Source organism: Mesoplodon mirus (assembly GCF_964341445.2).
Source record: "Mesoplodon mirus genome assembly, chromosome: 3".
Classification (NCBI taxonomy): domain Eukaryota; kingdom Metazoa; phylum Chordata; class Mammalia; order Artiodactyla; family Ziphiidae; genus Mesoplodon; species Mesoplodon mirus.
The window spans coordinates 152,307,345-152,333,602 of NC_138978.1; the positions used below are offsets into that span (position 1 = coordinate 152,307,345).

Here is a 26,258-nt window from a genome sequence, read left to right on the forward strand (position 1 = left end):
GGGCGGTGGCAGGGTGCTCCAGTCCCTCCTCTCTGGGGTCCCTTTGGGCTGCACACTTTGCACCACACCCTCCATCTATCTGGCTCACAAGGCCTGGGGTCCTGATTTGGGGTAGACCTGGGCAGAGCTGGTGGTCTCACAGCTCCTCTGCTTTTGACCATCTTGCTAGAATGTGTTGACCCTGAGAGGGCACAGCTTCGACGGAACTGGACGGTGGATTCCAAGAACTTGGCCTATCCAGGTGATGGACCAGTAAGACTCCAAATGGAAGTGCTCAGGACTTCTTCCTTGGTCCTCTGGCCCCAAGCGGTTAAGGGAGTTGAGCGGGAGGTTGCTGTGCCTGGGAGCAGGCAAGGGTGATTTCTGGACCCAATATGTCACTTTCTCAGAAAGCCAGAGGGAGGGAGAACGGAGGCTCAGAGGTGAGTGGGGCACCCTCCCAGCTTCCCAGGCTGCACTCCCAGGGCCCCCAGAAGGCGCCTGTTACCCTTAGTGGTAGCAACCGCAACATCAGCAGCTGCCTTCCAGGTGGACTCTGCCTGTTTGGCTTTTGCCTGCAAAAGTACCAGGGTGCCATGGCAACCACTGGAGCTGAGCTGGCACTGGCAGTTGGGGCCTTGTTCAAGGCCATGGTGATCCAGGGTGGCCAGGCCCCTGATGGGTAGCAGTATCACATCTAGGAAGGGTGCTAGTGGAGGACATGGGTGAAAGATCTGCCCCGGCATAGGGAGGGTGCCAGGGCTGGGCAGGTAGGGCCTCTGAAGGTCATTGTGGGGTCACGTGGTCATGGGCACCACCTTCCTGAGGACTGTATGGCAGTGCCCACCCTCCTTGTTCCTCTCAGATTCACCTCTGGAGCTGAGGGCAGAAAACCACTGTGAAGGCAGCTTCGTTTCCAGCCTCCTGGGGCCTTAATGCCACAGCACTGAGATGGTGGTACAGCGGTGAGCAGGGAATGGCGGGGACAGGGCCCCCCAGGTATCATCTTGTGCCCCTATGGCCCGGCCATCACCAGCACCAAAGGCGTTAACCTGCAGGCACCATCCCACTACCGCCTTCGAGAAAGTATCCTCATTCCTCCAGTTCTCCAGGGGAGTGGGCAGGTGGGGGCAGGGGAGTTTAGGCACACCCCTCCCGCACAAAGCCTGGAGGCCCACCGTCTCGCCTTTCACTGCCACCCCGCACTAACCAGCCCCCCTGCCCACCGGGCTCAGCACCAGGCCTTGGAGACTCCCAGGGTGGCCTTGGCTCCACTCCCTCAGGCCACTTCTTGACACTTAGCAGGCTCTCCGGGCAAAGCACTCCTGGACTCTTCACCTCTGCTGGGCTCTCACCCCTAATCTCCGGAGAGGCACAGAGAGGGCAGAGAACAAGCTCGTGCCCCACCCTTCCCAGTAATGGTAATGTCCAGGACGCTCTGTTCCTGGCCTTTTAACCCATCTGACCCCATCCCACCTCTCCGGGGCCCAGGGGGGTGGGGCTCCAGGGCACCAACCACAGGTTCCTGGGCAGAGCTTTTCCCACCCTAGGGCACGTGACTCTCTCTCAGCAGCTGGAATGAGGAGGACAGGACAAGGGTTGCTGGAGGGAGTAGGGGGTGGGCAGTAGTGGCCTCAGGCTCTCCTGAGGCCACAGAGGACCTGGGAATAGGGAAGTGAGAGGAACTCAGGACTGGCAGGAGGTGAGGGCGAGCCTGGCCAGGAGTGTCCTGACCAGACTGCCCAGATTTAGTTTGGAACATAGTGAGAGGGGGTGGTGGGGACTGGAGGGTTGCGGAGATGGACAGGGAAGTTGAAATGAGCAACTCTCCCCTGTGACCACTAGGGGGCAGGCGCCACAGTCAGCCAAGCTCCTCTTCCCAAAGAGCATCTTCATCTTTTCCTCAAGGAGCCCAAGAGGCTGGGCTCTGCTGCTTGCCACTGCCCTGCCGGTGACCTGGGGTGGGGAGGGCAAAGAGAAGGAGACTCAAAGCTCTGGGAGGCTGGGCTGGGAGAAACCAGCAAAGGCTAGCAGCCAGGATCCTCCCTAGATGAGAAGATCAGGACCCTAATTCTTGGGGGTGTCTTTACTCCCAAGTTTGTGGCCCGGGAATCAACCATACCTACCTTCTCTCACCACTACCCTCTCCAATTTAAAAATCCATTTCCAGCATTCAAGAGCCTCTGCTTGAATCCTTCTGTGTTGGGAAGCTCACTACCGCTTTTGACCATCTTGGTCAAAAAGTTTATGTTAAGCCAAAAATGTTGACCCTTGCGACTTTCATCAAAAGGCCAAGTGCTAGTGCTACCTCGTGAGCTACATCAAATATCTATGTGTTGCCCGCCTGACAGCTTTGAAGAAAGCAATCTTGTCCTTTCTGCCCTACCCTAGTCTCCTCTTTTCTGGACTAAACATCCCTGGCCCTCTCAACCATTCCTTGAAGGACGTGTCCATCCACTAGGCTCCCTCCAGTCCTCTGTACAGGATGCCTGCCTCTGGGCCCCTCCAGTGTGAGAATCGCCTTTTCTATTGAGGGGCCTGGGACTGGCATGACACCTGAGGCCAGGACTGTGTGGTGTACACTGGCCCATCACCTTGCTTGTTAACACATGCTTCTGTTAATCCAACCCAAGTCCAACTCTTTGACACGGTACTGTTCAGCTTTGTTGCCCCCACTCCATATTGATGGGGTTAATTTTTCAGCTACAAGAGCTGGTCTTTTTATCAACTCTTGTTACATTTTGAGTTTCAGTCACCCAGCTCTTTTAGGTCTACGGGACTGTTATTTCTCTTAGTGGGACACGTAGGTCTTTGAAATCTCATTTCAAAGTGTAAGGTCACAGAGCCCTGAAGTACATAAGTAGAGACCCTGCTTCATTAATCAGTATCCTGGGGGGCTTATAAGTGGGCTTGTGGTGCCCATGTGAGCCCTTTTCTGGAATGAGGGTCCACAGCTTTCATTAGATTTTCAAAGGGCTCCTTCTCCAAAAGAAGATAAGAGCCATGGCTAAGGCATAACCTCCTTGTTTTCAGATGAGGACAATGAGGCCCAAAGGGGAGACTTGACATACACACACACCCCCGCCCAACACACACACACAAGGCCATGTGGCTAGTTCTGGAGAGAACCTGAGCTTCCTGACTCTTATTACAGTGCTCTTAACCACTGCCTCCTTTCTTAGGACCTGGGTGGGCGCTTTGTGGTGAGGTCTGCTCACCTCCTTGAAGCAGGGGCAGGGTCTTACTCGATCGTGGGCTCTGGGGGTGGCGTCTGGCCTGGGCCTCCCTTGCCTAGGATGTTTCCTCCCTGGCTCCACGCCTGAAGTTCCATGGAGCTGCCACCGGGGGCAGTGGTGCCCGGGCTGCTGGCACATTTAGGAATTCTGGACTTGGGCCAGCCTCACCACCCCATCCCGTCCCGTCCCAGCAAAGGCCAGATTCTGAAATGGTCTGTCTTTATTATGTCAACAGAAAACAAAAAAATTCCCCCAAGTGTAAATAGGAGAAATGTGCTGGTTAAGTTACTAATCATTATCTTATTATTAACAAAATAAAGCACTATCTATGTTTACAGTCATAAAAAAAAGAAACAGCCTGGAGAGAAGTTGGGTTCGGGGAAGTAGAAGGGGAGAAGATGGGGGAACGGACACAGACTCCACATCTGTCCTGTAGGATTTGGGGTTCCCTTCCCACCTTGCCCCAGGGCTGTTCTGGATCTTTGGAGTCAGGTGCCAACGGGATTTGATTTTCCTAGGGAAAGACCTTGTGAAAGGGATCCGGAGCTGAGGCAAATTACGGGTATAGAGTGGGGGAGGGAAGAGGAGCGGGCAGGTGTAGGGGCAGAGCTGGGTGGGAGAGGATGAAGCCTTCCAAGGACAGGGTGGGAGTGGGGAGCTCCCATCCCCTACTCAGGACAGAGGAGTGGAGACCAGCTGCACAAGAGCCCCCTCTCCAGGGCTTCTGTCACTTACAGAAGGGGGCACCGTCAGTCCTCCTGCCCCCACTCCTGGCACTCAGGTTGGGACCAGGGGCTGGGGCACCATGACAGAGCCCCTTGGAGGCTGAGCACATTCCCATGCTGCTGGGAGCTAAAAATGGCTCCATGGGAACTGACATGCAGAGTCAGGGAGGGAGTGAAGGGGCAGGCAGGGGAGGTCAGGATGGCTGGGGAGCCCAGGGCAGACCAGGGGCTTACAGAGACCCAGCAGGCGTTAAAGGGGCAAGGGCAGACACGGAGGAAGGGAGAGACACAAAAAAAGGCCCTGCAGAGAAACAAGGACAGAGAAATGCACCAAGGACACACAGAACCTGAGACACCCAGACTGACAAAGAGGTAGCAATTTGGGGACAAAGAGAAGCACAGAAAGAGCCCCCCGGAGAAGCAAGAATGGCATCAAGAGACACACCCACAGGAACTCAGCGACAGTGCCTGGCACTCAATAAATACCTTGTGCAATGAAAGAACAGATGAAAACATGTGCACGTGCGCACATGGGTACACATACACACACACACACACACACACACCAGCCAGAGGCACGAAAGGCTTGGCAAAAGATAGAGACATGGAGGAGAGCCAGACCTCTCTGCACAAAGTACAAAGCGATCCTCATGGTAGAGGAGCGATCTGGGGTACTGTGGTGGGGCGGTGCGTGTTGGTCCCATGGTGGCTGGTCCAGCCAGGACAAGAATGGAAACAAAGCATGTGGCCCTAGGGGAACAGGTCTGTAGCTGCCATACCCCTGGGATGGGCAGACCTGCAAGAGGGGAGGGTCATACAGTGTCCCCTGGCCACGAGCCCCAAGGGCCACCACGGAGCTCAGCCAGCCCAGCCCATCACCGCCACGCAGGACCCACTCAGGCCATCATCAGCTCCTCAGGTGTGCCCACAGGTGTGGTGGGGAGGGGGCATCTCCCATCATGAATGTATCTACAAATGCACAGCTGTGCCCATCTCCCAGGCATGCCCAAGTCCAAGTACCAACGTAGTCCAGGTGGGGTTGCTGTGCCTGCTGGCGTGGGGCCTGGTCGTCCCCAGGGAGGAGGGCCAGGCCCACGTAGCCGGGATCAGTCTGTGAGTACCACCAGCTCCCCGTCGCTCTTCTCCTCGGCCTCTGAGTCCTCATCCTCGCTGTACCGGTACATCTCGCCATCAGCCACCGAGTGCCTGTCCTCTGTGCCCTCGCCCTCCTCCCTGAGGCTGCAGGTATTGACGATGACAGGCATGTTTGGGTCCAGGCTGCGGGGCACATAGTGCTCCACCAGGGGCTGTGCCAGGGGCACGCCTGCCACCCGAGGGTACAGGACATCTGAGGGGCTCATCTGCACCTGGCTGGCCTGCGGGCTGCGGGACAGAAGAAAGGCATGGTTACAGATGCACCCGCACTTCACCCCCGGCCCTGCTCTCCTCCGGTCCTCCGCGGGGCGTGCCCTCCAAGCTCCCACCCTTTCGGCTCCAAGACACATACACCCTGCTCCCTGGCTGCTTTCTGATGGCAAATTCACTGTCAGCTACAAACCCCCACACACATGCAGCCCCAGGGCCACGGGTCCAGACATTCCCAGAGGATCGTGTGTAAATCCAGTTTTGGGAACTTGTATATTTCATATGCCCCAGGGAGCTTCCTATCTAAAGAAATCCACTAGCATGCTTGTTTTGGTCAACTCCGGAATCCTCTGTATGATTATTAGTACCTTGAGTTTTAGTACCCCTGAATTTTTATTGAGTTTGTCAAGGGGACCCACAGATACATTTCTCCAGATACCCACTAGTCCCCAGTCAGTCACAAATCTATATCTTGAGCCACCAGGGACTCACCATAGTCACAGTCACCACTACAGTCACACACACATAATGCCCACACAAATGTATGCACACACATGCGTGCACACACACAGCTCCCCTGGAATCCCACACTAAGGCCACACGCTAACCCCTGCCACTCACAAGAGCTGCACACACACACACACACACACACACACAGAGTCTCAGGCGCTGAGGAGGGCTGCTCACGGGGTCGTGTAGCTCTGGCGGGCATCCTGGCGCCGGGTCCTCATCAGAGCCTTGTACTCGCCCACCCGCAGCCGCTTGCCCTCCACGATGCAGGTGCGCTTGGGCCGTGGCTTGTACTTGTAGTCAGGGTACTTCTCCAGGTGCTGCCGGCTCAGCCTCGCCTGCTCCTCGTAGTAAGGCTGCTTCTCCTGGTTGGTCATGGACTTCCAGCGGGAGCCTGGCCCAGCCCCCAGGGGCAGGCAGTCAGCTGGGCTCTGCTGATACCCCCAGCCCCCTGCAGATCCTGGAGGCCCCGAGAAGGTTTTGGTCCCCAGATACATGTGCAAGCACCTATACACAGCAAGGGTCTGGCCCAGTGTGGGTGCTCCATGGATACTGAGCAAATGAATGAGGTTGGCATGTATAAGGATATCCAGTTGCTAGCTTAAGACACAGCACCCACCCACATACCAAACTACACAGCGACTCTGGGAGGCCTCTGGTCTGCATGTTTTGCATAAACAAAAGAGTAGCCACCCAGGCCCCCAACAATCCCCAGAGGCTCCCTGCTGAGGACAAAATACCTGGTGTCTCAGTTGACAAGAGACCTGAACTGGAGGAGCTGAGGTTTGGAAACAATTGCCCTCTTCTAGCTCCACCTGCCCTGCCCCACATTTCTCCTTGGCCTCCAAAGAGGACATATAATTTCAAAAACCTTTCTACTGAAAGCCCAAGAATACCAGTCTCTCCTGTCTCCTGCCAGAGCCAGCTCCAAGGGTCTGGGCAAACAGGGGAACAGGTTAGGGAGAGATGGGGTGGGGGAGCTAAAGAATGTACACACACTCTCTCTCCCGCCTGAGTTCTTCGGTGCAGGTGCTAGCAGAAGAGCCCTACAATGGTACCAGAGTCCAGGACCCAGCAGTCCCACATCCTGCCTGCCTCCCACGCACCATCAGACTCCACTGGAGTTCACCACGGCGTGGACCATCACCCAGAAAGCCCCAGTTAGACCCAGCTGACTCCTGCAACTAGATGCTGCTGGACTATGGCTCCTGGAGCCCCTAGAGCCCCCCGAGACCCCACCCCGCCCACTGGCCCTTACCAAGGATCTTGCTGATGCTGGAATTGTGCATGTCTGGGAAGGCCTGGAGGATCTTCCTCCTCTCATCCTTGGCCCACACCATGAAGGCATTCATGGGCCTCTTGATGTGGCTGCTGTTCCGGGACTCAGGGAAGTGGCGAGAGCCTGGGGAGCAGGGGAAGAGTCAGCCAGGCAGGGCAGCCAGTGTGGGGTAAGGAAGAGTCCTCCAGGGCTGGAGGAAAAAAAACATCCCCTACTTGACCACCAGAGGGCGCCGGGAGGCTCCCACAGGGCCAGGGATGGCCAGAAATAAGACCAGCAGGGGCCCAGAGACAGGCAAGGGACAGATACATTAAGGGGACTCCACAGACAGACTAAGGGAGAGAAGGGACTGGAGACAGACACAACCTGACCCACCCTGGCCCTGGTGGGAAGCAGAGGTGGGCCCTCCTGCCCATCAGCCCAGTACCCAGAGCCCTCACCGTCCACATCACAGCCCAGCATGGCTTCTTCCAGTGGGTGCACACAGCTCTCCTCCAGCCGCTCCTTGGCTGGGGATGTGTCCAGGCTAATGAGGTCCTAGGTAGACAGGGCAACTTGTACATCAGCCCCCTCTGCAGCACCCCACTCCCCTCCCCTGCTCTTCCCTTTGGTAGCCTCAGACACTGTGTCTTCCAACCCCTGCCCACCCAGGTGCAGGGTAGTGGGAGCCCATACCTTACGGAAGGAGGTGTTGGGGGGACTTTCTAAGGCTCCACTGTGACCGTGCAGCAGCTGTCTGGCATCCTGGATGGCTTTGGTAACAGCATCCCCTTCACCAAGGAAGCCTACGGGACAGGGGAAGGAAAGGAAGGGAAAGGAGGGGCTACTGAGGGAGGTACACCCAGTTCATGTCTTGCCACCCTGGGGTGGTGCTCCCTCTTCCCCTCTGTTGCACTGCACATCCTCAAGGGGGCGCCATTTACACTGGAGTCCTGGTGACGGTAGACTGGAAATGAGAATGGCCTGAATCCCTGATTCAGCGTGCCCAACCAGACACAGCGGGGAGAGCAGGAAGGGGCTCTTCTTCCAGGACACTGAGTGCTGAAACTAAAAGGGGCCAAAGAGAGCAAGTCTAACCCCTTGTTTTATAAAAACTGTAACCCACAGAGGGGAAGGGACACGCTCAGGGTCATATCCTACCCTCTTAGTTCTCTCCTAGAAGAGGGCTGAAGGGAAAGGTGTAGGGGGGGCTTACCCAAAGGCAGGCTGGGGGGGCTGGCCTGCAGGTCCCGTGTGGGGGCCCCATGGCTGGGAGGACGGGGTCCACAGTTGCTCATCTTCAGGCTTGGGGAGCTGGAGGCATTAGGCAGCTCGGGGGCCTTGGGCTTGGCCGTGAGGTTTAGGGGTTGGGAGGGCTCCTGAGGGAGACCCAGAGGGTTAGAGACACCAAAGGACACCTCCACGGAGGGACTGGGGGGACACAGGGTGACAGAGGGACAGAGGAGACAAGCATACCCAGAAGAGACAAGGAGACAGGAAAGGAAGATAGAAGAAGCAGGAGAACAAGAACAAAGGACCCCATGGTCCCCTAGGCGGGCAGCCAGCCACCACAGGTGAGGGCGGGAGCCCCCGGCCAGTGGGTGGGGGCAGTACCTGTAGGGCGTGGTGGGCAGACAAGGCCCCAGGCCTCTTCACCACTGGGGCGGCGGGGCTGTGCAGCAGCTGCAGCGGATACTCCACTACGGAAAAGGCGGCAAGGAGAAAAGTCCTGGATGAGCACAGAACAGCAGACGCCCTGCTTGACGAGGTCCCGGCAGCAGAGTGGGCAGAGGCTCAGAGCTGGCCCAGATTGCTTCCAACCACTGCCCTCCCAACCCCAAAGCACTGCTGAGGACCTCCTGTGCCCTCGTCCCCCGCTGCCCGGCACACTGATCGGCATCTTCACCCTGTTCCCGCCCTTCCCAACCCACTGACCGCAGAGTTCCCACCCGATGGTGAAACGAGATCAGGTACACCATCTACTCTTTCTACAGGTACTTGTGTTTTGTACCTACTACATGCAGGGTACAAAAGCAGCTGCCTGGTTTGTAGCCGGCCTCATGTGCATTATCTCAACGTAATCCCTAGTATGTGGCATATAATAGGTACTCAATACATCATCCTATTTTATGGATAATGAAGACTGGGAGAAGTTACATGGGTGCCCATTTAGTTAATAAATGGGAGCACTGAGATCTGAACTCTGAACCCAGCCGCATCCTCTAGACCTTTCCCCCCTACATGCACTCTCTCTCTGCTACCTAGCTGGTTTCATTCTCCCTCAAGGAGGACCAGCATCCCTGACTTGACAATTGAGGTGGAGAGATAAGCCACGTAGACAAACCACTGACCACATGGCTGGCGGTGATATGGGCTGCATGGGTGGCATGCCAGGGAACTCTGTTCAGCTGGGGTGACTGGAGCAGGCTTCCTGGGGGGAGGGGAGGCGTGAGCGGGCGTGGCAGGCGGGCAGGTGGGAAAGCGGGAGGTGGGAAATGAGGCTGGCACTCGATGGGCAAGCAGGGCTCGGGGCCTGTGAAGGCTAAGCCCGGGAGTTTGGACCCTATGCTATAGGCACCCGGGCACCACCTAAGGCTTGTGACCTGGGAGAGGTGTTACTCATACTCAGTCGGGCGGGGGTGGGGGGGTGGGGTTTAGCCGGGGAGGAGGTGGTGGCGCATCTGGCAGCCACAGGCTTCCTGCTTACTAGGATTCAGGAGCAAACAAAGCAGGGGACAGCCTAGCCAGTCCAGGTCTTCCACAACTTTATTTCCTGCCCCCCTTGTCCAGCAAGGGTGTGGCCCCTCCCCACAACTAGGCCCCTGCCCTCCTCACCCCTGCAGCTTGGCTCTATGGACACCTGTAGGTGCAATGGTTTTGTGCAACCTGTCCTCCCCCTTCACCCCTCCCCATTCCCAGTCCCCACTCCTTCACCCCAAATTAGAAACTGCCTTCAAAGTAGGGCCTGACTTTCTCAGTCCTTTGTTTTCCCTTCCCCCACCCAGGAGTCAGTGGTGCTGGCCCATGAACTGTGCCCAAGGCCCAAAGCCCTTGCTGGTGGACCCGTAGGAACTCACCCGGCTAGATTTCCCCTGCCTTCTCTCTCACATGGAACAGGGAGCATTGATCAAAGGGAGCTGACTTAAAACCCTTTCCCCTCCTGGATCAATTATGGGCAGCATCTCTGCCCTGTTCCCCAGGACCTCTCATAAGGAATCAATGATCGTAGCCTAATAATTCCATCTCTGCCTCCATCCCACGGTCACTGCCCTAGTCCAGGCTGTCATCCTCCATCTCTAGAATCCCCTCAGCAGCCCCTACCCCGTCTTACCTCCAATTGGTACCCCTGTGTTCCCCACCACCCACAGCCAGTGTGACAACACATCCTCTGCTGAAATGTTCCCGTGCATCCCACATTCTACAAAATAAATCCCAAAGTCCGTGCTCAGCCCCGACTGCCCTCCCCAGGCATATCCCACTAGTTGCCATGTGCTCCCCTCAACTCCAACACCCCCTTGGGCTTTCTGCCTCAGGATCCAGGCCCCTTCCCTCCACCCTCAGCTCCCAGCTTCACCCTCACAAGTCTACTCCCCCAGCACCCAAGCGAGCACCACCTCCTTAAGAAGCCTTCCCAGATTCCCCGGCTGTTGGTATCCTTCTGTCTCCCTCCCCAGACCGTAAATTCCTTGAGCTCAAAGTCCACATTTTATCACCCTCGTGGCTGCCCAACAACCAGTCAGCACCTGACGCTTGTTGCTGCTCAATCTGTGGTCACTGAGTCTCAGTGACAGGGCAGAAGGCAGCAGTGCCACGGTCAGGGCAGAGCACGAGCATGAATTTGGGAGCTGGATAAATCTCAGTTAACATTCCAAACATTAACATTCTGGTACAGGAAATGTCCCAGAACTGGGGGACTAGACCTAGATAGGCAACATCCTCTTATGTCTGGAAAACACTTTATGGTTTTCAATGTGCTATTTCTTTTCATTCTCCCAGTGAAATTCAGAAAGAAGGGATTATTCTTTGACTAGACAGATCCCAAAGTGAGGCCCAGAAAGGCCACACTGCACATTAATGGATGAGAGTGGCTCCTGGGCTCCTTCCCTGACCTCAGGTCAACCCTCCCCTCCCACACTCACCTGGCTTGCAGGGAATGGGCTGAATGGGCAAAGCCAGCTGGGACTCGGGGGTGACAGGCAGAGGTTGGTGGCTTGGGGGGAAGGCTGGAATCATGACGTAAGGCATGTTGATCTGCTGAGGGCAAAGAAACCCTGTGTGAGTCCCTGGGGGGCCCAACCAGCTACTCAGCTGTGGTCATCCCTGGACACAGAGGGTGGACCTGGGGATGAGAGACGCAGGTCTGGGGCAGGGACAGTTTTCAAAAGGATCCAGCTGACCCTATGCCCCCTTTGTGGGCCTCTGTCTTCCTGCCCTCAGGTCCCAGCTGGGAGGAAGATATTCTGGGCCCTGCCCTTGAAACAGGGGACAAAAACAGGGGAGGGGGCTAGAGCAGAAATGAGCCCCCCTCCTTAGGGTCATGCCTGCGTGGTCTGCTCAGTCCACACTCCCTGCCTTTCCCTGTCTCCAGTAACTCTCCACACTGGTGTCAACCCTCAAGCCCCTGCCCCCCCCAGAGCCCAGACCTCCCCCGCCTTTACCTGGATCCCAGCACCCAGCCCTCCTCTCTTTTTACCTGGATCTGCTGTTGAAGGAGGTTGATCTTATGCTGCTGCTGAATCAGCTGTTGCTGCTGCTTAGCGATCTGGCAGAAGGAAAGAGTAGGTGATGGGAACATGTACCTTGGGCCCCAGGATCCCACCTCCCACAAGCCTTTGTGGCCCCATCCACACCCTGCCTCCCATGCCTAGTGCAAGGACATGGAGGACAGCTGGACAGGGCAAGAAGCCGAACAGCCAACCTCAGGATTTATTCTCCTTTTATGGAGAGCTCACCCCTTCCTCAGAGACCAGAGATGGAGGTTAGGCAGGAAGCAGCCAGCTGCTTTCACTCAGAGCCCCGCAGCGCTGCTCCATGCCCTGGCCCCTCACAAGGGCTGATGAACCGCCAGAGGTGGGAATGCCCAGCCCCTGCCACGGCCCCCTCCCCGCCTGCCCCCAGGCCTCAGCCTGCACCAGCTAGGCCTGCCCCCACCATGCTCCTCTCTATGCCCTGACAGACCCCCGTCCCTGGAAAGAAAGCCAGACACCAAGCAGGGCCTACCTGCTCCTGCTGCTGCCGGGCCAGCTCCATCTGCTGCTGTTGCTTCTCAAAGAGCATAGCGGCCATGTTCTTCTGCTCTGAGTGGGCCGTCAGGAGCTGGTCCCGCAGGGTGGACAGTTGATGGATCATGACCAGCAGCTGGAGCTCCTTCTCTGCCAGGCTCTCCTGGGTCCCTGCTCCACAGTGAAGCAACCACCACTGAGAATTTTTGTTTGTTCATCTGTTACCAGTCCATCCATATGACACTGAACAATTGCTATGCCCCAGGCCCCTGTCAGGGGCTGGACCACAGAGATGATTGAGATACAGTCCTTGCCCTGGAGGGGGGGCTCCTCATCTTGTCACCTGACAACTAGCTGCTCTAGAAGGTCCCCACCATCAGTCATTGATTCCAGGCCCTGGAAATGCTGATGGTGGGGCATCTCAGACCTGGCCCACCTCTGGGATGTCCTCAAGTGCCCAGAGCCACTGGGTCAGGGTGGATAACGAACCCACAGGAGGGCCCAGAGTGACACGCTTAGGCTTTGGAGCAAGACAGATCTGGGTTCAAATTCCCCTTTTAACTCATCCCTCCTGGGAGCTGCTGGGCAAGCTACCAACTTCTCTGCACTTTAGTTTTTTGAATCTATAAATGAGCACAATGATCGACACTTCACAGGGTTGCTGTGAGGGTTAAAGGTATTGAATGTCAAGCTTAGCCCCGGATCTGGCACATGGTCCTCAACTAGCAATGTCAGTGCTTCCTTGTCTCTAATCCAGTTCATGTCAGATGCAGCAGTTACTCCTAAGTGCCAGGATGCAGACCATTTGCATCAGAATTACTCGGGGAGCCTTTGAAAAATACAGATGCCCAGGCCCCCATCCTCTGGGGTTCTCATTCAGTAGGTGGGGGTGGAACCTGGGGATCTGCAGTGTTTTAAAGATTCCTCTGGGAATGTGATTAACCACACTGGGAAACTTATCACCCTGATGAACCGAGGCGACAACACGTTAATTCACTTAGTGAGGTCCTGGTGGCCTAGAATTAATTTCCAGCAGTGAAAGGGAATGTAAGGCTCATTTTATAGTGAGATCTGAGAAGTGGCTAAGACATCCCCAAGGTCTCAAGGGTCCCAGGGGATTTGATTCCCACCAGGCCTCTGCTGCACGGGAATAAGCCTAGTGCTTGGACCCCCCGGCTGAGGGATGGTGCAGACCCCTAGGGCCAGGCAGGAGCCAGAGTGGCACAGGCCAGGTGTGAAGGCACCAAGCGCCCCAGAAATTGCCCTACAGGCCTAGACTGCAGGGCCAGGCCTGGAGAAGGGAAAGGGGTTCAGACATCTGTCCCCTGCCCACCCATATGGGCCTTCACCTTTGACATCTTTGGTTTCCACACAGCTCCTTCCCAGAAACCTCTCCTTCCAGTCACTGGACAGCAGCTTCTCGATGGCCGGCACGACTGGAAGATACCAAAGGGCTAAGGAGTAACTGTCCTAACACCTCCCCACCCAGGCCCCCGTCTCTAACTAGGGCAGACGTCTTACCTTCTTTTAAATTTCGGTTAAAGTCCAGCTTCTCCTGGCTTCCAGAAGCAGCCTCGGAGCCTCCTGGTCTCTTGGGTTCTGGGGACCCATTGCTTTCCAGGGAGCTGCTGTCCTGTAAGACACACTGAATGTCACTGTCACCCCCAAGGGAATGGGGGCAGACTGCAGTGTGGGAGGCTGAGCGCCCCGGGGATATGTATCCTAGGGGAACTCCAGAATCTACCCAGCCCCACCCTCCAGTAGGGCCCTCCCTTCCCACCTTCCCAACCTTTGCTCTGACTTGGCTTGATAGATTTGGTGAAACGAACACAAGGTTTCAAGACAAGAGACCTGGGCTCAGTGATTCACAAGGTGCTTGAGCCCACACGAGTCCCTGAACTTCTCTGAACCTGACCTCCCTCTTCCGAAAATGGAAATACTAATATGTCCCTGCTATAGGACTTAAGAGGCCAAAAGCCAGCTATTAAGTATTACTCCCTTGTATGCACCTACCACTCCAGCCCGGCAGGTTACTCTCAAGGCCCCCACCCCACCCTCTTTAAGATATTGTCCCCTCTCTCCTCTTCTCATCTGAGTCCTCTCCATTCTTTAAGACCCAGCTTAAAGCCCTACTTATCCAGGAGGTCTTCCTCGATCACCACCCCTACCCCTGAGCCCCCTTTCACATACTCCCCCTGGCTGGACCCCTCCTCAGATCCCTAAAACTCTCACTTTCATTCATTTGGCTTTTGATTAGGTATTCCCTTTTTACATCTCTTGCATGGAATCATGGAATTTTTAAGAGCTGCAAGAATCTTCACCACTCATGTAGTTCAGCTCCTTCATTTTAAGGATGAGGAACTGTATTGTCTTTAATAGCAATTTAACTCTGGTTTGGTTAACAAGGCTGCTTTTCTCGAATCATATGAAAAAGCTAGATTATCTTTAAGCCAGCCTGTGAGCGTGTGTATCCTATTTCTCAACTAGCCTTCAAGGGTAAGGACTGCTCACACGTAGGTGAGCAGTTCATATCAGGTGACTGAGGGCAGAAGTGAGCCCATGTCCTGCTCAGACAGGTAGCCTGACCCACTCACCCACCTAAGTCTTGCCCCAGAGGAGAATGCTTCTGCCTGCCCCTCTGCGCAGCTAGGCTGGTGGGTGCCCGCTCCACCCACAAGGGGGAAGGGCACAGGCGTAGGAGCTACAGAGGCAGGGTGGGGACACTGACCCAGGAGCCCCTAGGAGAGTGCTGGGCACCTGGGCTGGAGCTTGAGGGTCAGCACCATCCTGGGGGGCCCGGGCTGGATCTCCGGGCCGGGGTTCAGCTGCGGTGGCCAAGCCCTGGGGGGCCTCGTGGCAGGGCTCCTTCTTCCCCTCTGACTTGACAGTACAGTTCACCATGGTGCCAACGTCATCCAGGGCCAGCTGGGCAGAGCCGGGGCTCCTCATGGACATCCTGAGGGAGGAGGCGCAGAGGGAGGGGGGCGAGTCCTGAACCCCGAGGCAGTGACTGTTCCCCCAGGCCCAAACAGGTACACTCATGCAAAAGGCAAGCTTCCATTTGGAACTCACTGTGACAAACTAGAAAAGATTCCTGTCCCCCCCCCACCCACCTTTCTTTTTTTTTTTTTTTAACAGAAAGGTCTAGAGAAGACTGGGCCAACATTTGGCATGCCCTGCCTGTTGCAATGTTGGAACTAGTGGGCTGATGGGTCTCCCTGAGAAGGCTAGAGATTGTTACCTGGCTCCTTCTGAGCCCGATAAAGCCAAGATCATATATACAGTACGTGTCTGTGTATGTTTGTGTATGTACGTATTTGTAATTAGTTACCAAAATTTAAAAATCAAGAGATATCCCATAAAAATCTGGATTTGAACTTCTCTTGAAGTTGGTCTGTGGCAATAACTGGCTGGAATTGAGCAGCAGTTACTCTCTATGAACAAGCCACTTTGCCTTACTCTCCACCACTCCCTCCTACTCCCCAAAAGGGAAACCAACTATCAACTACCCTATACACTTACTCTTTGTTTTCTTTAGAGTAGAGGCAAGATAAAAGTGAACTATTTGGAACAGTTTTTTATACCCGTGTATCTATCTACCAAAAGTGAGGAATGAAGTAAGCTGAGAGATGAGTAGCTTTCAGAAAAATATTTTCTTATATTAGAGTCTCTCAATTAGAGTCTGGCCCCTGTGGGCCTCTGCAGCCCCTGGTGTAACATACGCAGAAACTGCATCCCCTGCCTCCTGTTGCTGACTCCCCACTGCGTGGGATCACTACTACGTAGGTGAGCAGGATCCTGGGAGTAGTTTTCAGTGGTTATGCCAAGCTCAAGGCCAGAGTAGCAGTTGCCCAGAGCTCACTTGCTCACCCTCCAAAGTGACTGAGACAAGACAGGTGGGGACACACAGCAGGTTCCAAGTAGGCATGGGTCTTGCCTCAGCTACTTCACTAGCTGCTCAGTGACCTTGGGCAAGTTACTTAACCTTTCCACACCTGTTTCCTCATTTGTAAAATGGGTGGTGTGAGGGCTATGAACTGATATTTACAAGGTGTTTAGAATAATGCTTTGTATTAGTAAGCACCGAAGTAGCCTTTGTTAAAGCACTGCAGGGTGGAATGCAGCACAAGGACAACAGCCTCAGCATAGCTGGGGAGGTGGGTGTGGGAGGCTTGTTTGAAAGACAAAGTCATGGGTCACCTACAAATCAGAAATTCTGTGGGTGAGGAGGGCATGGATCTGTTTTCACAAGCCCTCCAGGTGATTCTGATACATACTAGTTTGAAAGCACTGTTAAATAAACAATTTTTAAAACTTCGCTTACATGGGCATTAAATTTTTAGGAGGGGAGTGTAAGGCAAAAATTATATATAGTAAGACATCCCTTAAATTCAACTGCAGGTGCAGTATAATGTTTGTATATTACATCAACTCTGTATAATAAAATGTTTCTTGTATAATGAATGACGCAATGTGCCATGTACAATAGATGTATACACTGTGTACAATACATGTACAGTGTTTTACATGAAATAACTGAATGTGTTTGATTTGATGCCATCCTACAGATCAGACGAGACTAAACTCTCCTGCCACTTTCAAAGGGCAGGGTGCCCGGGGGGCTGGCGTGGGACCCAGGACAGGGCACTGCAGGATGAGGACAGGAGGCATACGTCAGCCCAGGAGAAGACACCCCAGCCCAGCTCACCCTGAGGCTTTAGGGTGCAGCTCTGGGTCCCCTCCCACCACCCAGGGACCCGGAGAGCGGCCAGGAAGCAGGCGCTCGGCCCATCCGGGCACAGGGAGGGGCGCAGAGCCAGGCCCCGAGCAGGGGGGCTGGGCGTGGGGGAGGGGAAGTCGGGGAGTGGTATTATCCTGAAGCTGAGGGCAGCAATTACATAACAAACAAACCCGGGGCTCAAGCTGTGAATTAATCAAACCGCTGAAAATAAAACCTTCCTCTCAGGAACTTCAGACAAAAGAAATGAAAACAACCAGGCTGGCTGGAAAATAAAAGACAGCAGCGCTGAAATGGGGACAAAAGGAAACCAGACAATAGGGTGTTGGACAAAGGCAATAAAGCCAAAGGAAGTGTGACAGGCGAACAATGCGGGCCTGTGGGCTTCTGATCCCCGGCCGCCTCCGCGCCGCGGGCCCACACCCACCGCGCCACTGCGCCCGCCAAGCCGCCGGGTGGCCTCCTCGCTCGGGACTGGGGTCCGGAGGGCTTTCTCCTCCCGGCGGTCCCAACTTCATGGCCTTCCAGCGCCTACCTCAAAGCCTTTCTTCCCACTGCAGCCCGGAGGCAGCCGCAGGGCGCACAGTTACGGGAGCGTTGGACACCGGGCTGGGCCCCCAGCGCCAGCCGCCCACCCAGAGCTGCGGACCCGCTGTGCATCCCCCCAGCGGACCCGCTGTGCATCCCCCCCCCCCAGCTGAAGGCGGAGGCAGAGGAGATGATGATCTGCCCTAATGAACTCCAGGACCGCACTGCCCAGTACCGTGGCCACTTGCCACGCGGCTGCTGAGCACCTGTACCAAGGCCGGTCCCAATGCAAACGTGCTAAGTACAAACTACATCCCTACTTTGGAAGGGTTAGTACAAAAACAGAATGTAAAACAGCTCATTAATAACTGGCTGTTGATTACACGTTGAAATTACACTTTGGATACTGTTGGGTTAAATAGAATACATTGTTAAAATTCGTTTCACCTGTTTCTTTTTGCACTTCTTATTGTAGCTACGAGAAAACATTAAAAGTATATATGTGAGGACTTCCCTGGCGGTCCAGTGGTTAAAGACTGCCTTCCAGTGCAGGGGGTGTGGGTTCAATCCCTGGTTGGGGAGCTAAGATCCCACATGCCTTGTGGCCAAAAAACCCAAAACATAAAACGGAAGCAATATTGCAACAAATTCAATAAAGGCTTTAAAACTGGTCCACATTAAAAGAAAGTCTTTAAAAAAAAGTATATATGTGGCTCACATTATATTTCTGTTGAGCGTGCTGCACTAAGACATCTCCTCCCTTTGAGCTTGATGGCCTTTTCTACCCACACTTAACCCCCAAGAGTACTTCCACCTGGGTACTGGGATTATCTTTATTTGGGGAGCCTGCCTCCTGGAGCTCCCAACAGCTCACCCTGGCTTCTGGCACAGCACCTGGTAACAAAGAAAATGGCTCCTGGTGACCAGCCAAGGTAGCGTGGAGGTGTCAGTCTGTTCACCAGGGCGTGGTACCCACCAGATAACCCTGCCAGACCCTGCTAGCAGCCCAGACAAGGGCCCTTATCCCCACAGGCGCCTGGCTCTACTTCAGGCACTGGCACTGGCTCTCCGTTGGTCCCCTCTCTGGACCCATTGGTTTATGGAGAAGCAACAGCCCAGGCTTGATGCAGAGTGCAGGCTTTTGGGTTCAACAATCTGGATTCAAATCCGTGCTTTGCCACCAGCTGACTTGTGTGACCTTGGGAAGTTAACGCTGAGCCTCCATCTCCTAATCCATATAATGAGTGTAATAATCCATGTCACAGGTGTCCATGAAAATTAAATAATACAGGGTGAGCATCCATTAAGTTGTCATATAGCCCAGGATGCTCCAAGAGCCAGGTGGTTGAGAGAAAAGTCTCTGGGGTCAGATAGACCTGAGTCCATTTGAATCCCAACTCTGATTAACTAATTGCCTTGCAACGGTGGGCACGTGACATAACCTCTCTAAACCCCAGTTTCCTCCTCAGTGAAATGGGAATAAAAACCCCCAATATGAAGGGATGAGCCTTCCATTAACACTCCAGACCCTATGAGATGTGACTGTTTTACATTCTCTTGGCACCCTGAAACTTGGCCTTCAAAGTACTTTTCGCAGTTGGCAATGATACCTTCACATGTTTTATTTCTGACTCGCCCTGTAGCCTGAGAACGCATCCAACTTCACACCGTGGAAAGGTGCTTGTTTTTGCTCTTCATTGTAGCCCCAGAGTCTAGCACAGTGCCTGGAACATACAGGTGCTCAATAAATCCTTGTACAACACTCAGAGAGTTGAATATAGTTCAGCAGCACAGCACAAGGCAGACCTGAATGCTTAATAAGTGACAGCTATTATTACCAACATTATTAGATAGATGTTGCTCTCTGTGGTTTATTTCCCACATCTCCACCTCCCCACACCCAGTTATCCTCAGTTGCATCTTCCTTGCATCTAAGTTCTTCCTATGAGTAGCAAAGCAAGTCCATTCCCTTTTGTTCCTACCTTGGGACAGGTAAGAAACATCTTCCACACCACCTTTTGAATTTAAAGACCCTGTTGGGGAGTCTTCCCTTAAGTCTCTTCCAGGGACTTAAAAAAAAAAAAAATTCCCTTCTTACCCTTTCCCTACAAAGCATGTTCCATGCTTCAATCATACACATGGTTTTTCAGGAGGTTTTAAGGTCAGCAGCCACATCCTCCCCTCTCCCCAGACGCCCAGAAGTCAAAGACTCTTTTTAGTACACAGGAGATGTGAATTACTAGGCTCCACCAGTTCCCACCCAGGTCCTGGTCAGAGGCCACAAGCCCACAGGACTCTCCAGTGGGACTCTCACTCGGCTGGAAGTGCTCCCATGTACCCCATCTCCTCCCTCTCACCCAGCCTTACTCATATTTTATAAATGGAGAAACTGAGGCCCAGAGAGGTCAAGTTCACGTGGCTTGTTTGGGCAGTACTGTTTCAGGAATACAAAGTCAGAAGACCTTCAACCGGCTAGGACACGGAACAGTATTCCTGCTCTGCCTTCCCTTCCATCTGGGGAACCTAACCCATAGACCCTCTGCTGTCTTCTTCTCCTTGGCCTTACCTCACCTGAGCATCTGTAGGAGGTGAAGGCCCCTAGGGAGAGAGAGCTCTGGCCAGCCTCAACCTGGATGCCGCAGCGTCTTGAGTCTCTGAGCTGCTGTCTGTGAGGCCCTGGGCCCCCAAATCCAGGGCTTAGGACAAGGCATAGAGAGATGCCTGCCCTCCACAGAGGGCCAATGGCTCAAAGCACGGTTCTTATGCAACAAAGCAGACTACAGGTGCTGATCTCCCTTTTTCTCCTCCCCACAACCAACCCTCTCCCAGCCCCTCTGACCCCCACCCACCCCAGGGGCACACACACCAAGCCTCTTTCTCCCCCAGACAAATCACCAGCCACTTCCTCTCCCAATCAGCCAACAACAGCCCAGCTGGACTGGAATCAAAGGACTTCTTACTCTCAGACCTTTCTCCCTCCACAACGACAGCCCTTTCCCCCCCAGAAATATCTAGATACAGATAAAGATAGAGATAAATTCTAGTCATCGGAGCATGACAGGTGACTCAGACCCAGGGGTACAGGAAGACAGTCTGAACGGACAGGCAGACCCTCCCAGGAGGGCCAATGACAACACTTCTCCACGGGGCATACACCTAACCTCTCTACTGAGACTCCCACTCCCAAGCTGACCCTGAGTAGGTGGTGCCGAGGGGCACTGCCAGGGAGAGAACCATGTGGCAGAGAAGGGCAGGGCCTGAGTCCCAGGGGAATGTCACTTCCTTTCAAAGCCCCAGAGGGTTGAGAGCCTCAGGCAGCCCTAAACAATAGCCCGAGGCGTGGGTGCCCAGAACGGTGCCCCGGTGCCACATCCTGCCATTCTTCTCCCAGGCCGCACCCTGCCACCCTTCCTGGCTACGCCCGATCCTATCTCTGCTGTTTACTCAGAGCTGAGAGCTGGGCTGGCTGCAGGCTTGGAACAAAGCTTTCCTGAGAGGCCCCCTCACCCTCTCCGGCCTCTGTGGGCCCTTGGGGTATCAGATCCATGGCGTGGCCCAGCCTGGTCTAGCCCTGCTCAGGCGGAGGCCACAGCCAACACCCCCCGTTCCTGGGCTGTTTCTGGGCTGATCAAGCGGATAAGACCAGCCAGACTGAGGCTTGCTGAACCCCCAAGAGCTCCTGTCCTCCCGGTCAACAAGAGGAGGCAGCCTCCCCCGCACCTCTGGCCCAGAAGCCCAGCTCCAGACAGAGCCGTGGAAGCTGCCAAGATTCAGCTGACCCCAGCCCAAGGGCACGAAGGACTGAAGAAGCCGAGGAGAAACTAGCTGTGCTGTTCCCATTCACAGCCCCTTCTGAGTCTTCTCTTCCTGGAGAGTCCAGGAAGAGACAGAGAGGGCAGCGTGGAAGGACTGCTGAGGTTCCCGACAGGATGGGTGCCTGCCCCACGGGCCTGAGTAAAATTGAGGAGGTAAACTGTGTCTCCAGGATTCCCTGCTCTGGGGGTCCTCCTGCCTTCAGGACCTGATGCTGTCTCCAGCCCCTCCCAAGCCCCATCAGCAGCCCACCCACAAGGCTAGGAAGCAGCCGCAGGGCTAGCCTTACCTCCCAGTGGCCAGGTCCTAGCCTATGTCCTGGATTCGGGAGTGTCTGGCCTTTTACACGAGCAGTGCCCAGCCCAGAGCAGGCACACGGCAGAAATGGTGCAGCTGAGGCCGACTGGCCTTGTCAAAGGCCTCCCTTCTGGGATAGCCCGGAACATTAACCAAAGGGAAAGGAGGTAAAAGAGCATGCAATGACAGAACGCCCACTTGGCTGAGAGCACTGGGTGAGGGGCTCGCCACTCATTTTTCCGACCCAACCAAGGCCCAGTGGAGCCATCTGAACTCAGGCCTCACTGATGCCCGAACCCATGTCTTTTCATCTGTCGGCTGGTGCCCTGGCTGCTCTTCCTCTACCCCAGATAACAGGATCTGGTCTAACAAAGACAGATTTGCCACTGTCTTTGCTGCTTACAGGATTCTAGTTGTTTTTGACTTGAGTCATGGTCAAGGAAGAATTAATCGAAAGAAACCAAGGCCACTTTGGAAACTCAGGGGAAAGATTCAACCTCTGAAAACCTTAGTTTCTTCATTGTAAAATGGAAATTCCAATACCTACTTTGTGATTAGAAGGTAATCACAAGCTTAGAGAATCTGGTACAGAATATATGTTCAGGGAAGGAGAGAGGAAGAGAAACCTAAAGCAAGGAGGCTGTCTTTCCCTCCCTACCCCCAGAACACCCAGAGTGAGACACCTATCCCTGCATGTCCCTGGCTTTCCAGAGGCTGGCAGGTATGTGTGACCCTCTGGCATTGCTGGGAGGCATCCTGATATGGCTAAAAGAAATGGGCTTTATTGTCACCCAGACCTGTGTTTGAAGCCTGGCTCCACCATATACTACTGTGTGACTATGGGGAAGTTTCAGTTTCTCCATCACTAAAATGGAACAAATAATAACTATCTCGTAGAATTATTGAGAAGACTGAATGTGATGTTTGTAAAAAACAAAAAAAAAGTTTGCTCACTGAACCCTCTCATTCACCTTTTGGGGAAGCCTCCCCCACCCCTGCAAGCCAAACACGCAGATGACCCACACCCAAAGGACAACTGGAAGTGTCTTCTTCCATCTCCACCTGTCCCCTGTAGGTCCCCCTCTCATTGGCGCTGTTTCACTACCTACTTAGGTTGTCTGCATGTTCTGTCGGTGTCCCCAACCACCCTGAAATCTCCCCTGGCCGGTGCCTACGCTGAGCCAGACACCCAGGCCACAAGGACCTGAATTTGCCCAGGAAACCCGCATCCTCCGTGTCACGGCCTACCTGACCAACCCCCCGTGCCTTCCCTTCCCGACGGCACTGAAGTTCTGCAGACCCTCACAAGCTCCCTCATCTCCTCCAGAGCCGGAGCTAGAGGGTAAAGTGTTGTTCCATTAACCCCTGCCATCCCCTGCCAACCCTAGGAGGGGACAGGAAGGTGGAGACTAGAAGAATGACTGCAGAGGGGGAAAAGGACAAGCGGGAATGGCCTGTAAACACCAGGCTGAACAAAGTCTCCTCTTTGCAGACATCCCTTTTGTTGGGGCTGGTGTGGGCCAGGCAGCATTTGGCTTCTGCTTGGTGACAAGTCCAAGCCATGTGAACTAGGCTCTCAGGGTCTATGGTGACATGGAGGCTCTGGAGACATGCACAGTCAGTCCAAACCCCAGCAGCCCTCTAACTAGTGGCATGGATAGGCCGACTTCTTCAACTCTCCAAACCTACTACTTTCTTTATAAATGGGATCAGTAATAGATACCCACTAGTGTGGTTGTGAGGAGTAAACAATATAACAGGCAAAGGCCAGTGCCTGAACACAGCCGTGCTAAACAGCTGTAACCGGTATAACCATTGTGATCTGGAGCTGGGGGTGACGGCTGAGAAGTGGAGAGTCAGCCAGTTCCTCGCTGCTCCAAGAGGGAGCCCAGTGAATACTTGAGACTTAACCTCTACACACCTCAGCTTCTTTATCTATAAAGGGGACCAACAATAGCTACTTCTCGTGGTTGTTGGAGAGTTTATAAGTATTGGATATAAAATACTAGTGCAATGCCTGGCACAAAGCAGACTGGCACTTAGTTTTGTTATCGTGATCGAATGAACGAGTGATTGTGCTTCCAGGGAACTTCTGCCAGCCAGAGCTCTCTGCCCCAAGCCAGTGAACGTTGTGAAGGCCCTTCTTAAAGGTATTTCAAATATCAGCCTCCAGGGCTTCCCTGGTGGCGCAGTGGTTGAGAGTCCGCCTGCCGATGCAGGGCACACGGGTTCGTGCCCCGGTCCGGGAAGATCCCACATGCCGTGGAGCGGCTGGGCCCGTGAGCCATGGCCGCTGAGCCTGCGCATCCGGAGCACAGCAACGGGAGAGGCCACAAGAGTGAGAGGCCCGCGTACCGAAAGAAAAAAAAAAAAATCAGCCTCCACACATCTGCGAGCCCACAGCCCCCTCTCAAAGTGGGCACCTTCACACCACATCCTCAGGTCCCTGAGGGCTCAGGAAAAGTATCTGATTCCTTCCCGACTTCTTCTCCCTCTTCCTGCCTCAGCCAGCCATTGCAGGGGCAGGGGAAATGGGGCAGCGATCAAGATAGGTAAGTGGTACAAGAAAGATAAATGCCAGTCACCAAGAAAGGCCACCAGGCAAGCAAGTGTTGACAGGACACAGTCTTGACCCAGAAGTTCAGCGTGCAATTATTCAGCAAATACACTTGGCCTCATCTCCTCCCTGGGATGTACCTCCCTAAGGCTCCATAAAAGATACACCTTGAGGGGAGGTCTGGGGGCTTCCAGAGGGGTTTGAGCATCCAACTCCCCAGCTTGGGCAGACAATGGAGCAACAAGGTGGCTGGCAGCACTGCAGTCATGATGGCCGAGGCCCATGGGTTGAACCGGGCGGGGCCCGTGGGCTGAACTGGGATGCATTAGCCTCACCTTTGGGCACCCTGCTCAGGTCTGCTGCTTCCCCCATAGCCTCCCCTTCCCCCAACCCAGGGTTTCTGCGCGGGATGCCACCTGTGCCTTATGAAAACCTAATCACCACCATCTCCCCCAAGACAAGCTCACTCATAGGAAACCCCAGTTGAGCAGCTCTTACTCAAGCAGCATTCATTCTTCCAGTGAACAAAGTGTTCCGTTCTGTTTCTCTGCAAAGGCCATGTTTCCTCTCCCATTATCTACCACATCGGCACACAAGACTGCCACAAAAGATTTCTTTTTTCTTTTTGTTATTTTCATGGTCCCCTTTATTTACGAGTGGTTGTTTTTTCTTGGCTTTGGCTCCTTTTCAAAAGGGCAGGGGAGCAAGGGGAGGAGAACAGTTTCATAGTCTTTGATATCATCTAAAATGCTCATCCAACAATCCCCAAAGCAGCCAGCCTGCACCCCAGTCTGCCTGGGACCCCAACTTCCAGCACCAGCACCCTTTGGAAACTGAGGCAGAAAAGAGCCAGATCTGGCAAAGGGGTGGGATATGGTATGATTCTGGGAGGGATCTTGACATCTGGAGCCCCAAATGGTAATAATAATAAAATAACAATGGTGACATTCAAAGTATTTAACAACTGAATCATGGGCACTAACCAGTGAAATGGGACTCTTGGGACAATCAGATGAGTTGGCAGATGCCAGACACACACTACTGGTTGCCACTCTGGTGTGTACCCCTCTGATCATAGCTAACATTTTCTGAGTATTTACTATGTGCTGAGCACTGTTTGGATCACTTGAATCGATCTTCACCATAACCATCTGAGGTAGATGATATTATGATCTCCATTTTACAGATGGAGAAACCGAGGCGCAGAGGTGATCTGAGCCCGGGCCGTCTAGCGTCAGAATCCACCTCTCAACCAGACATCAGGAATCAGGCACACAATAAGCTAAGGCTACGGATAGGCATTAGCTCTTTTAATACTTTCCCCAGCCTTGTGAAATAGTTACTGTTATCATCTGTTTTACCGATGAGGACACAAAGGCTTAAGGAGGCTAAGCAACTGCCAGTGAGTGGTGGGCAAGACACTGACCCAGAGACTGGCTGTCGAGTCCCTTCTTTCAAGCACTGGATTACACTGGCTTCTCTTCCACTTGTTTGAGGTCCCAAGAGCCATGGAAAATCATCACCTGGAGCCTGATCACCTGCCCCTCAACCCCAACCTCTGCTGGCCCTCTGCTGCTCTCATGATGCGGGGTCAAGGGACCCAAGCAGGTCTTAGCTCAGTTGATGTTAGAAAAGTCAAAGGCAAACGCCACATGCAGACATCAAATGACTCAAAGCCAGGGTCCTAACATAGCATCCTCCAAGTGAGTTCAGGGCAGCACTGGAGGGCGCAGGGCTGCCCCAGTCCCTGAGCTCCCTAAGCTATCACCTCTTCTTTGTTTCCTGGCCATCCTTCCTTGCCCTCTACCCCGACACCTCCACTCCCTCTCCCTTAGCTTCTCACCAACAGCAGCAAGCAGAGCTGTGCACTTCATAGATCTCCCCAACATATGTGCCTAACTATTGTTGCAGTCATCTTATTTTCTTACCAACTTTTTTCTGACTCTAAAAGGAATGTGTACTCATTGTAGAAAATCTGCAAATTTAGAATAACATAAAGACAAAAAGAAATTAAAGTCACTTTCCATTAA

The 26,258-nt window shown here is 54.0% G+C and overlaps 1 protein-coding gene across 6 annotated transcripts in view; it reads right to left on the reverse strand.

Moving 5' to 3' along the window:
- Positions 1–3,392: 3,392 nt before the first annotated feature.
- Positions 3,393–26,258, reverse strand: part of SOX13 (SRY-box transcription factor 13) — a 44,560-nt gene continuing 21,694 nt past the window's right edge. Inside the window, exons 1-14 of one of the 6 annotated variants that reach the window (XM_082612908.1) lie at positions 19,172–19,285; positions 15,053–15,251; positions 13,817–13,928; positions 13,645–13,731; positions 12,294–12,466; positions 11,767–11,835; positions 11,213–11,327; positions 8,688–8,773; positions 8,290–8,452; positions 7,770–7,879; positions 7,535–7,631; positions 7,074–7,217; positions 5,993–6,275; positions 3,393–5,323 (exon numbers count right to left, since the gene is read on the reverse strand). In XM_082612908.1, coding sequence (XP_082469034.1) covers positions 5,047–5,323; positions 5,993–6,275; positions 7,074–7,217; positions 7,535–7,631; positions 7,770–7,879; positions 8,290–8,452; positions 8,688–8,773; positions 11,213–11,327; positions 11,767–11,835; positions 12,294–12,466; positions 13,645–13,731; positions 13,817–13,928; positions 15,053–15,250 — 1,914 coding nt within the window. In that variant the 5' untranslated portion in view covers position 15,251; positions 19,172–19,285 and the 3' untranslated portion in view covers positions 3,393–5,046. Of the gene's footprint in view, positions 5,324–5,992; positions 6,276–7,073; positions 7,218–7,534; positions 7,632–7,769; positions 7,880–8,289; positions 8,453–8,687; positions 8,774–11,212; positions 11,328–11,766; positions 11,836–12,293; positions 12,467–13,644; positions 13,732–13,816; positions 13,929–15,052; positions 15,252–19,171; positions 19,286–26,258 lie in introns of those variants that run through there. The other 5 variants (XM_082612905.1, XM_082612907.1, XM_082612906.1 and 2 more) reach the window with 5 other exon arrangements.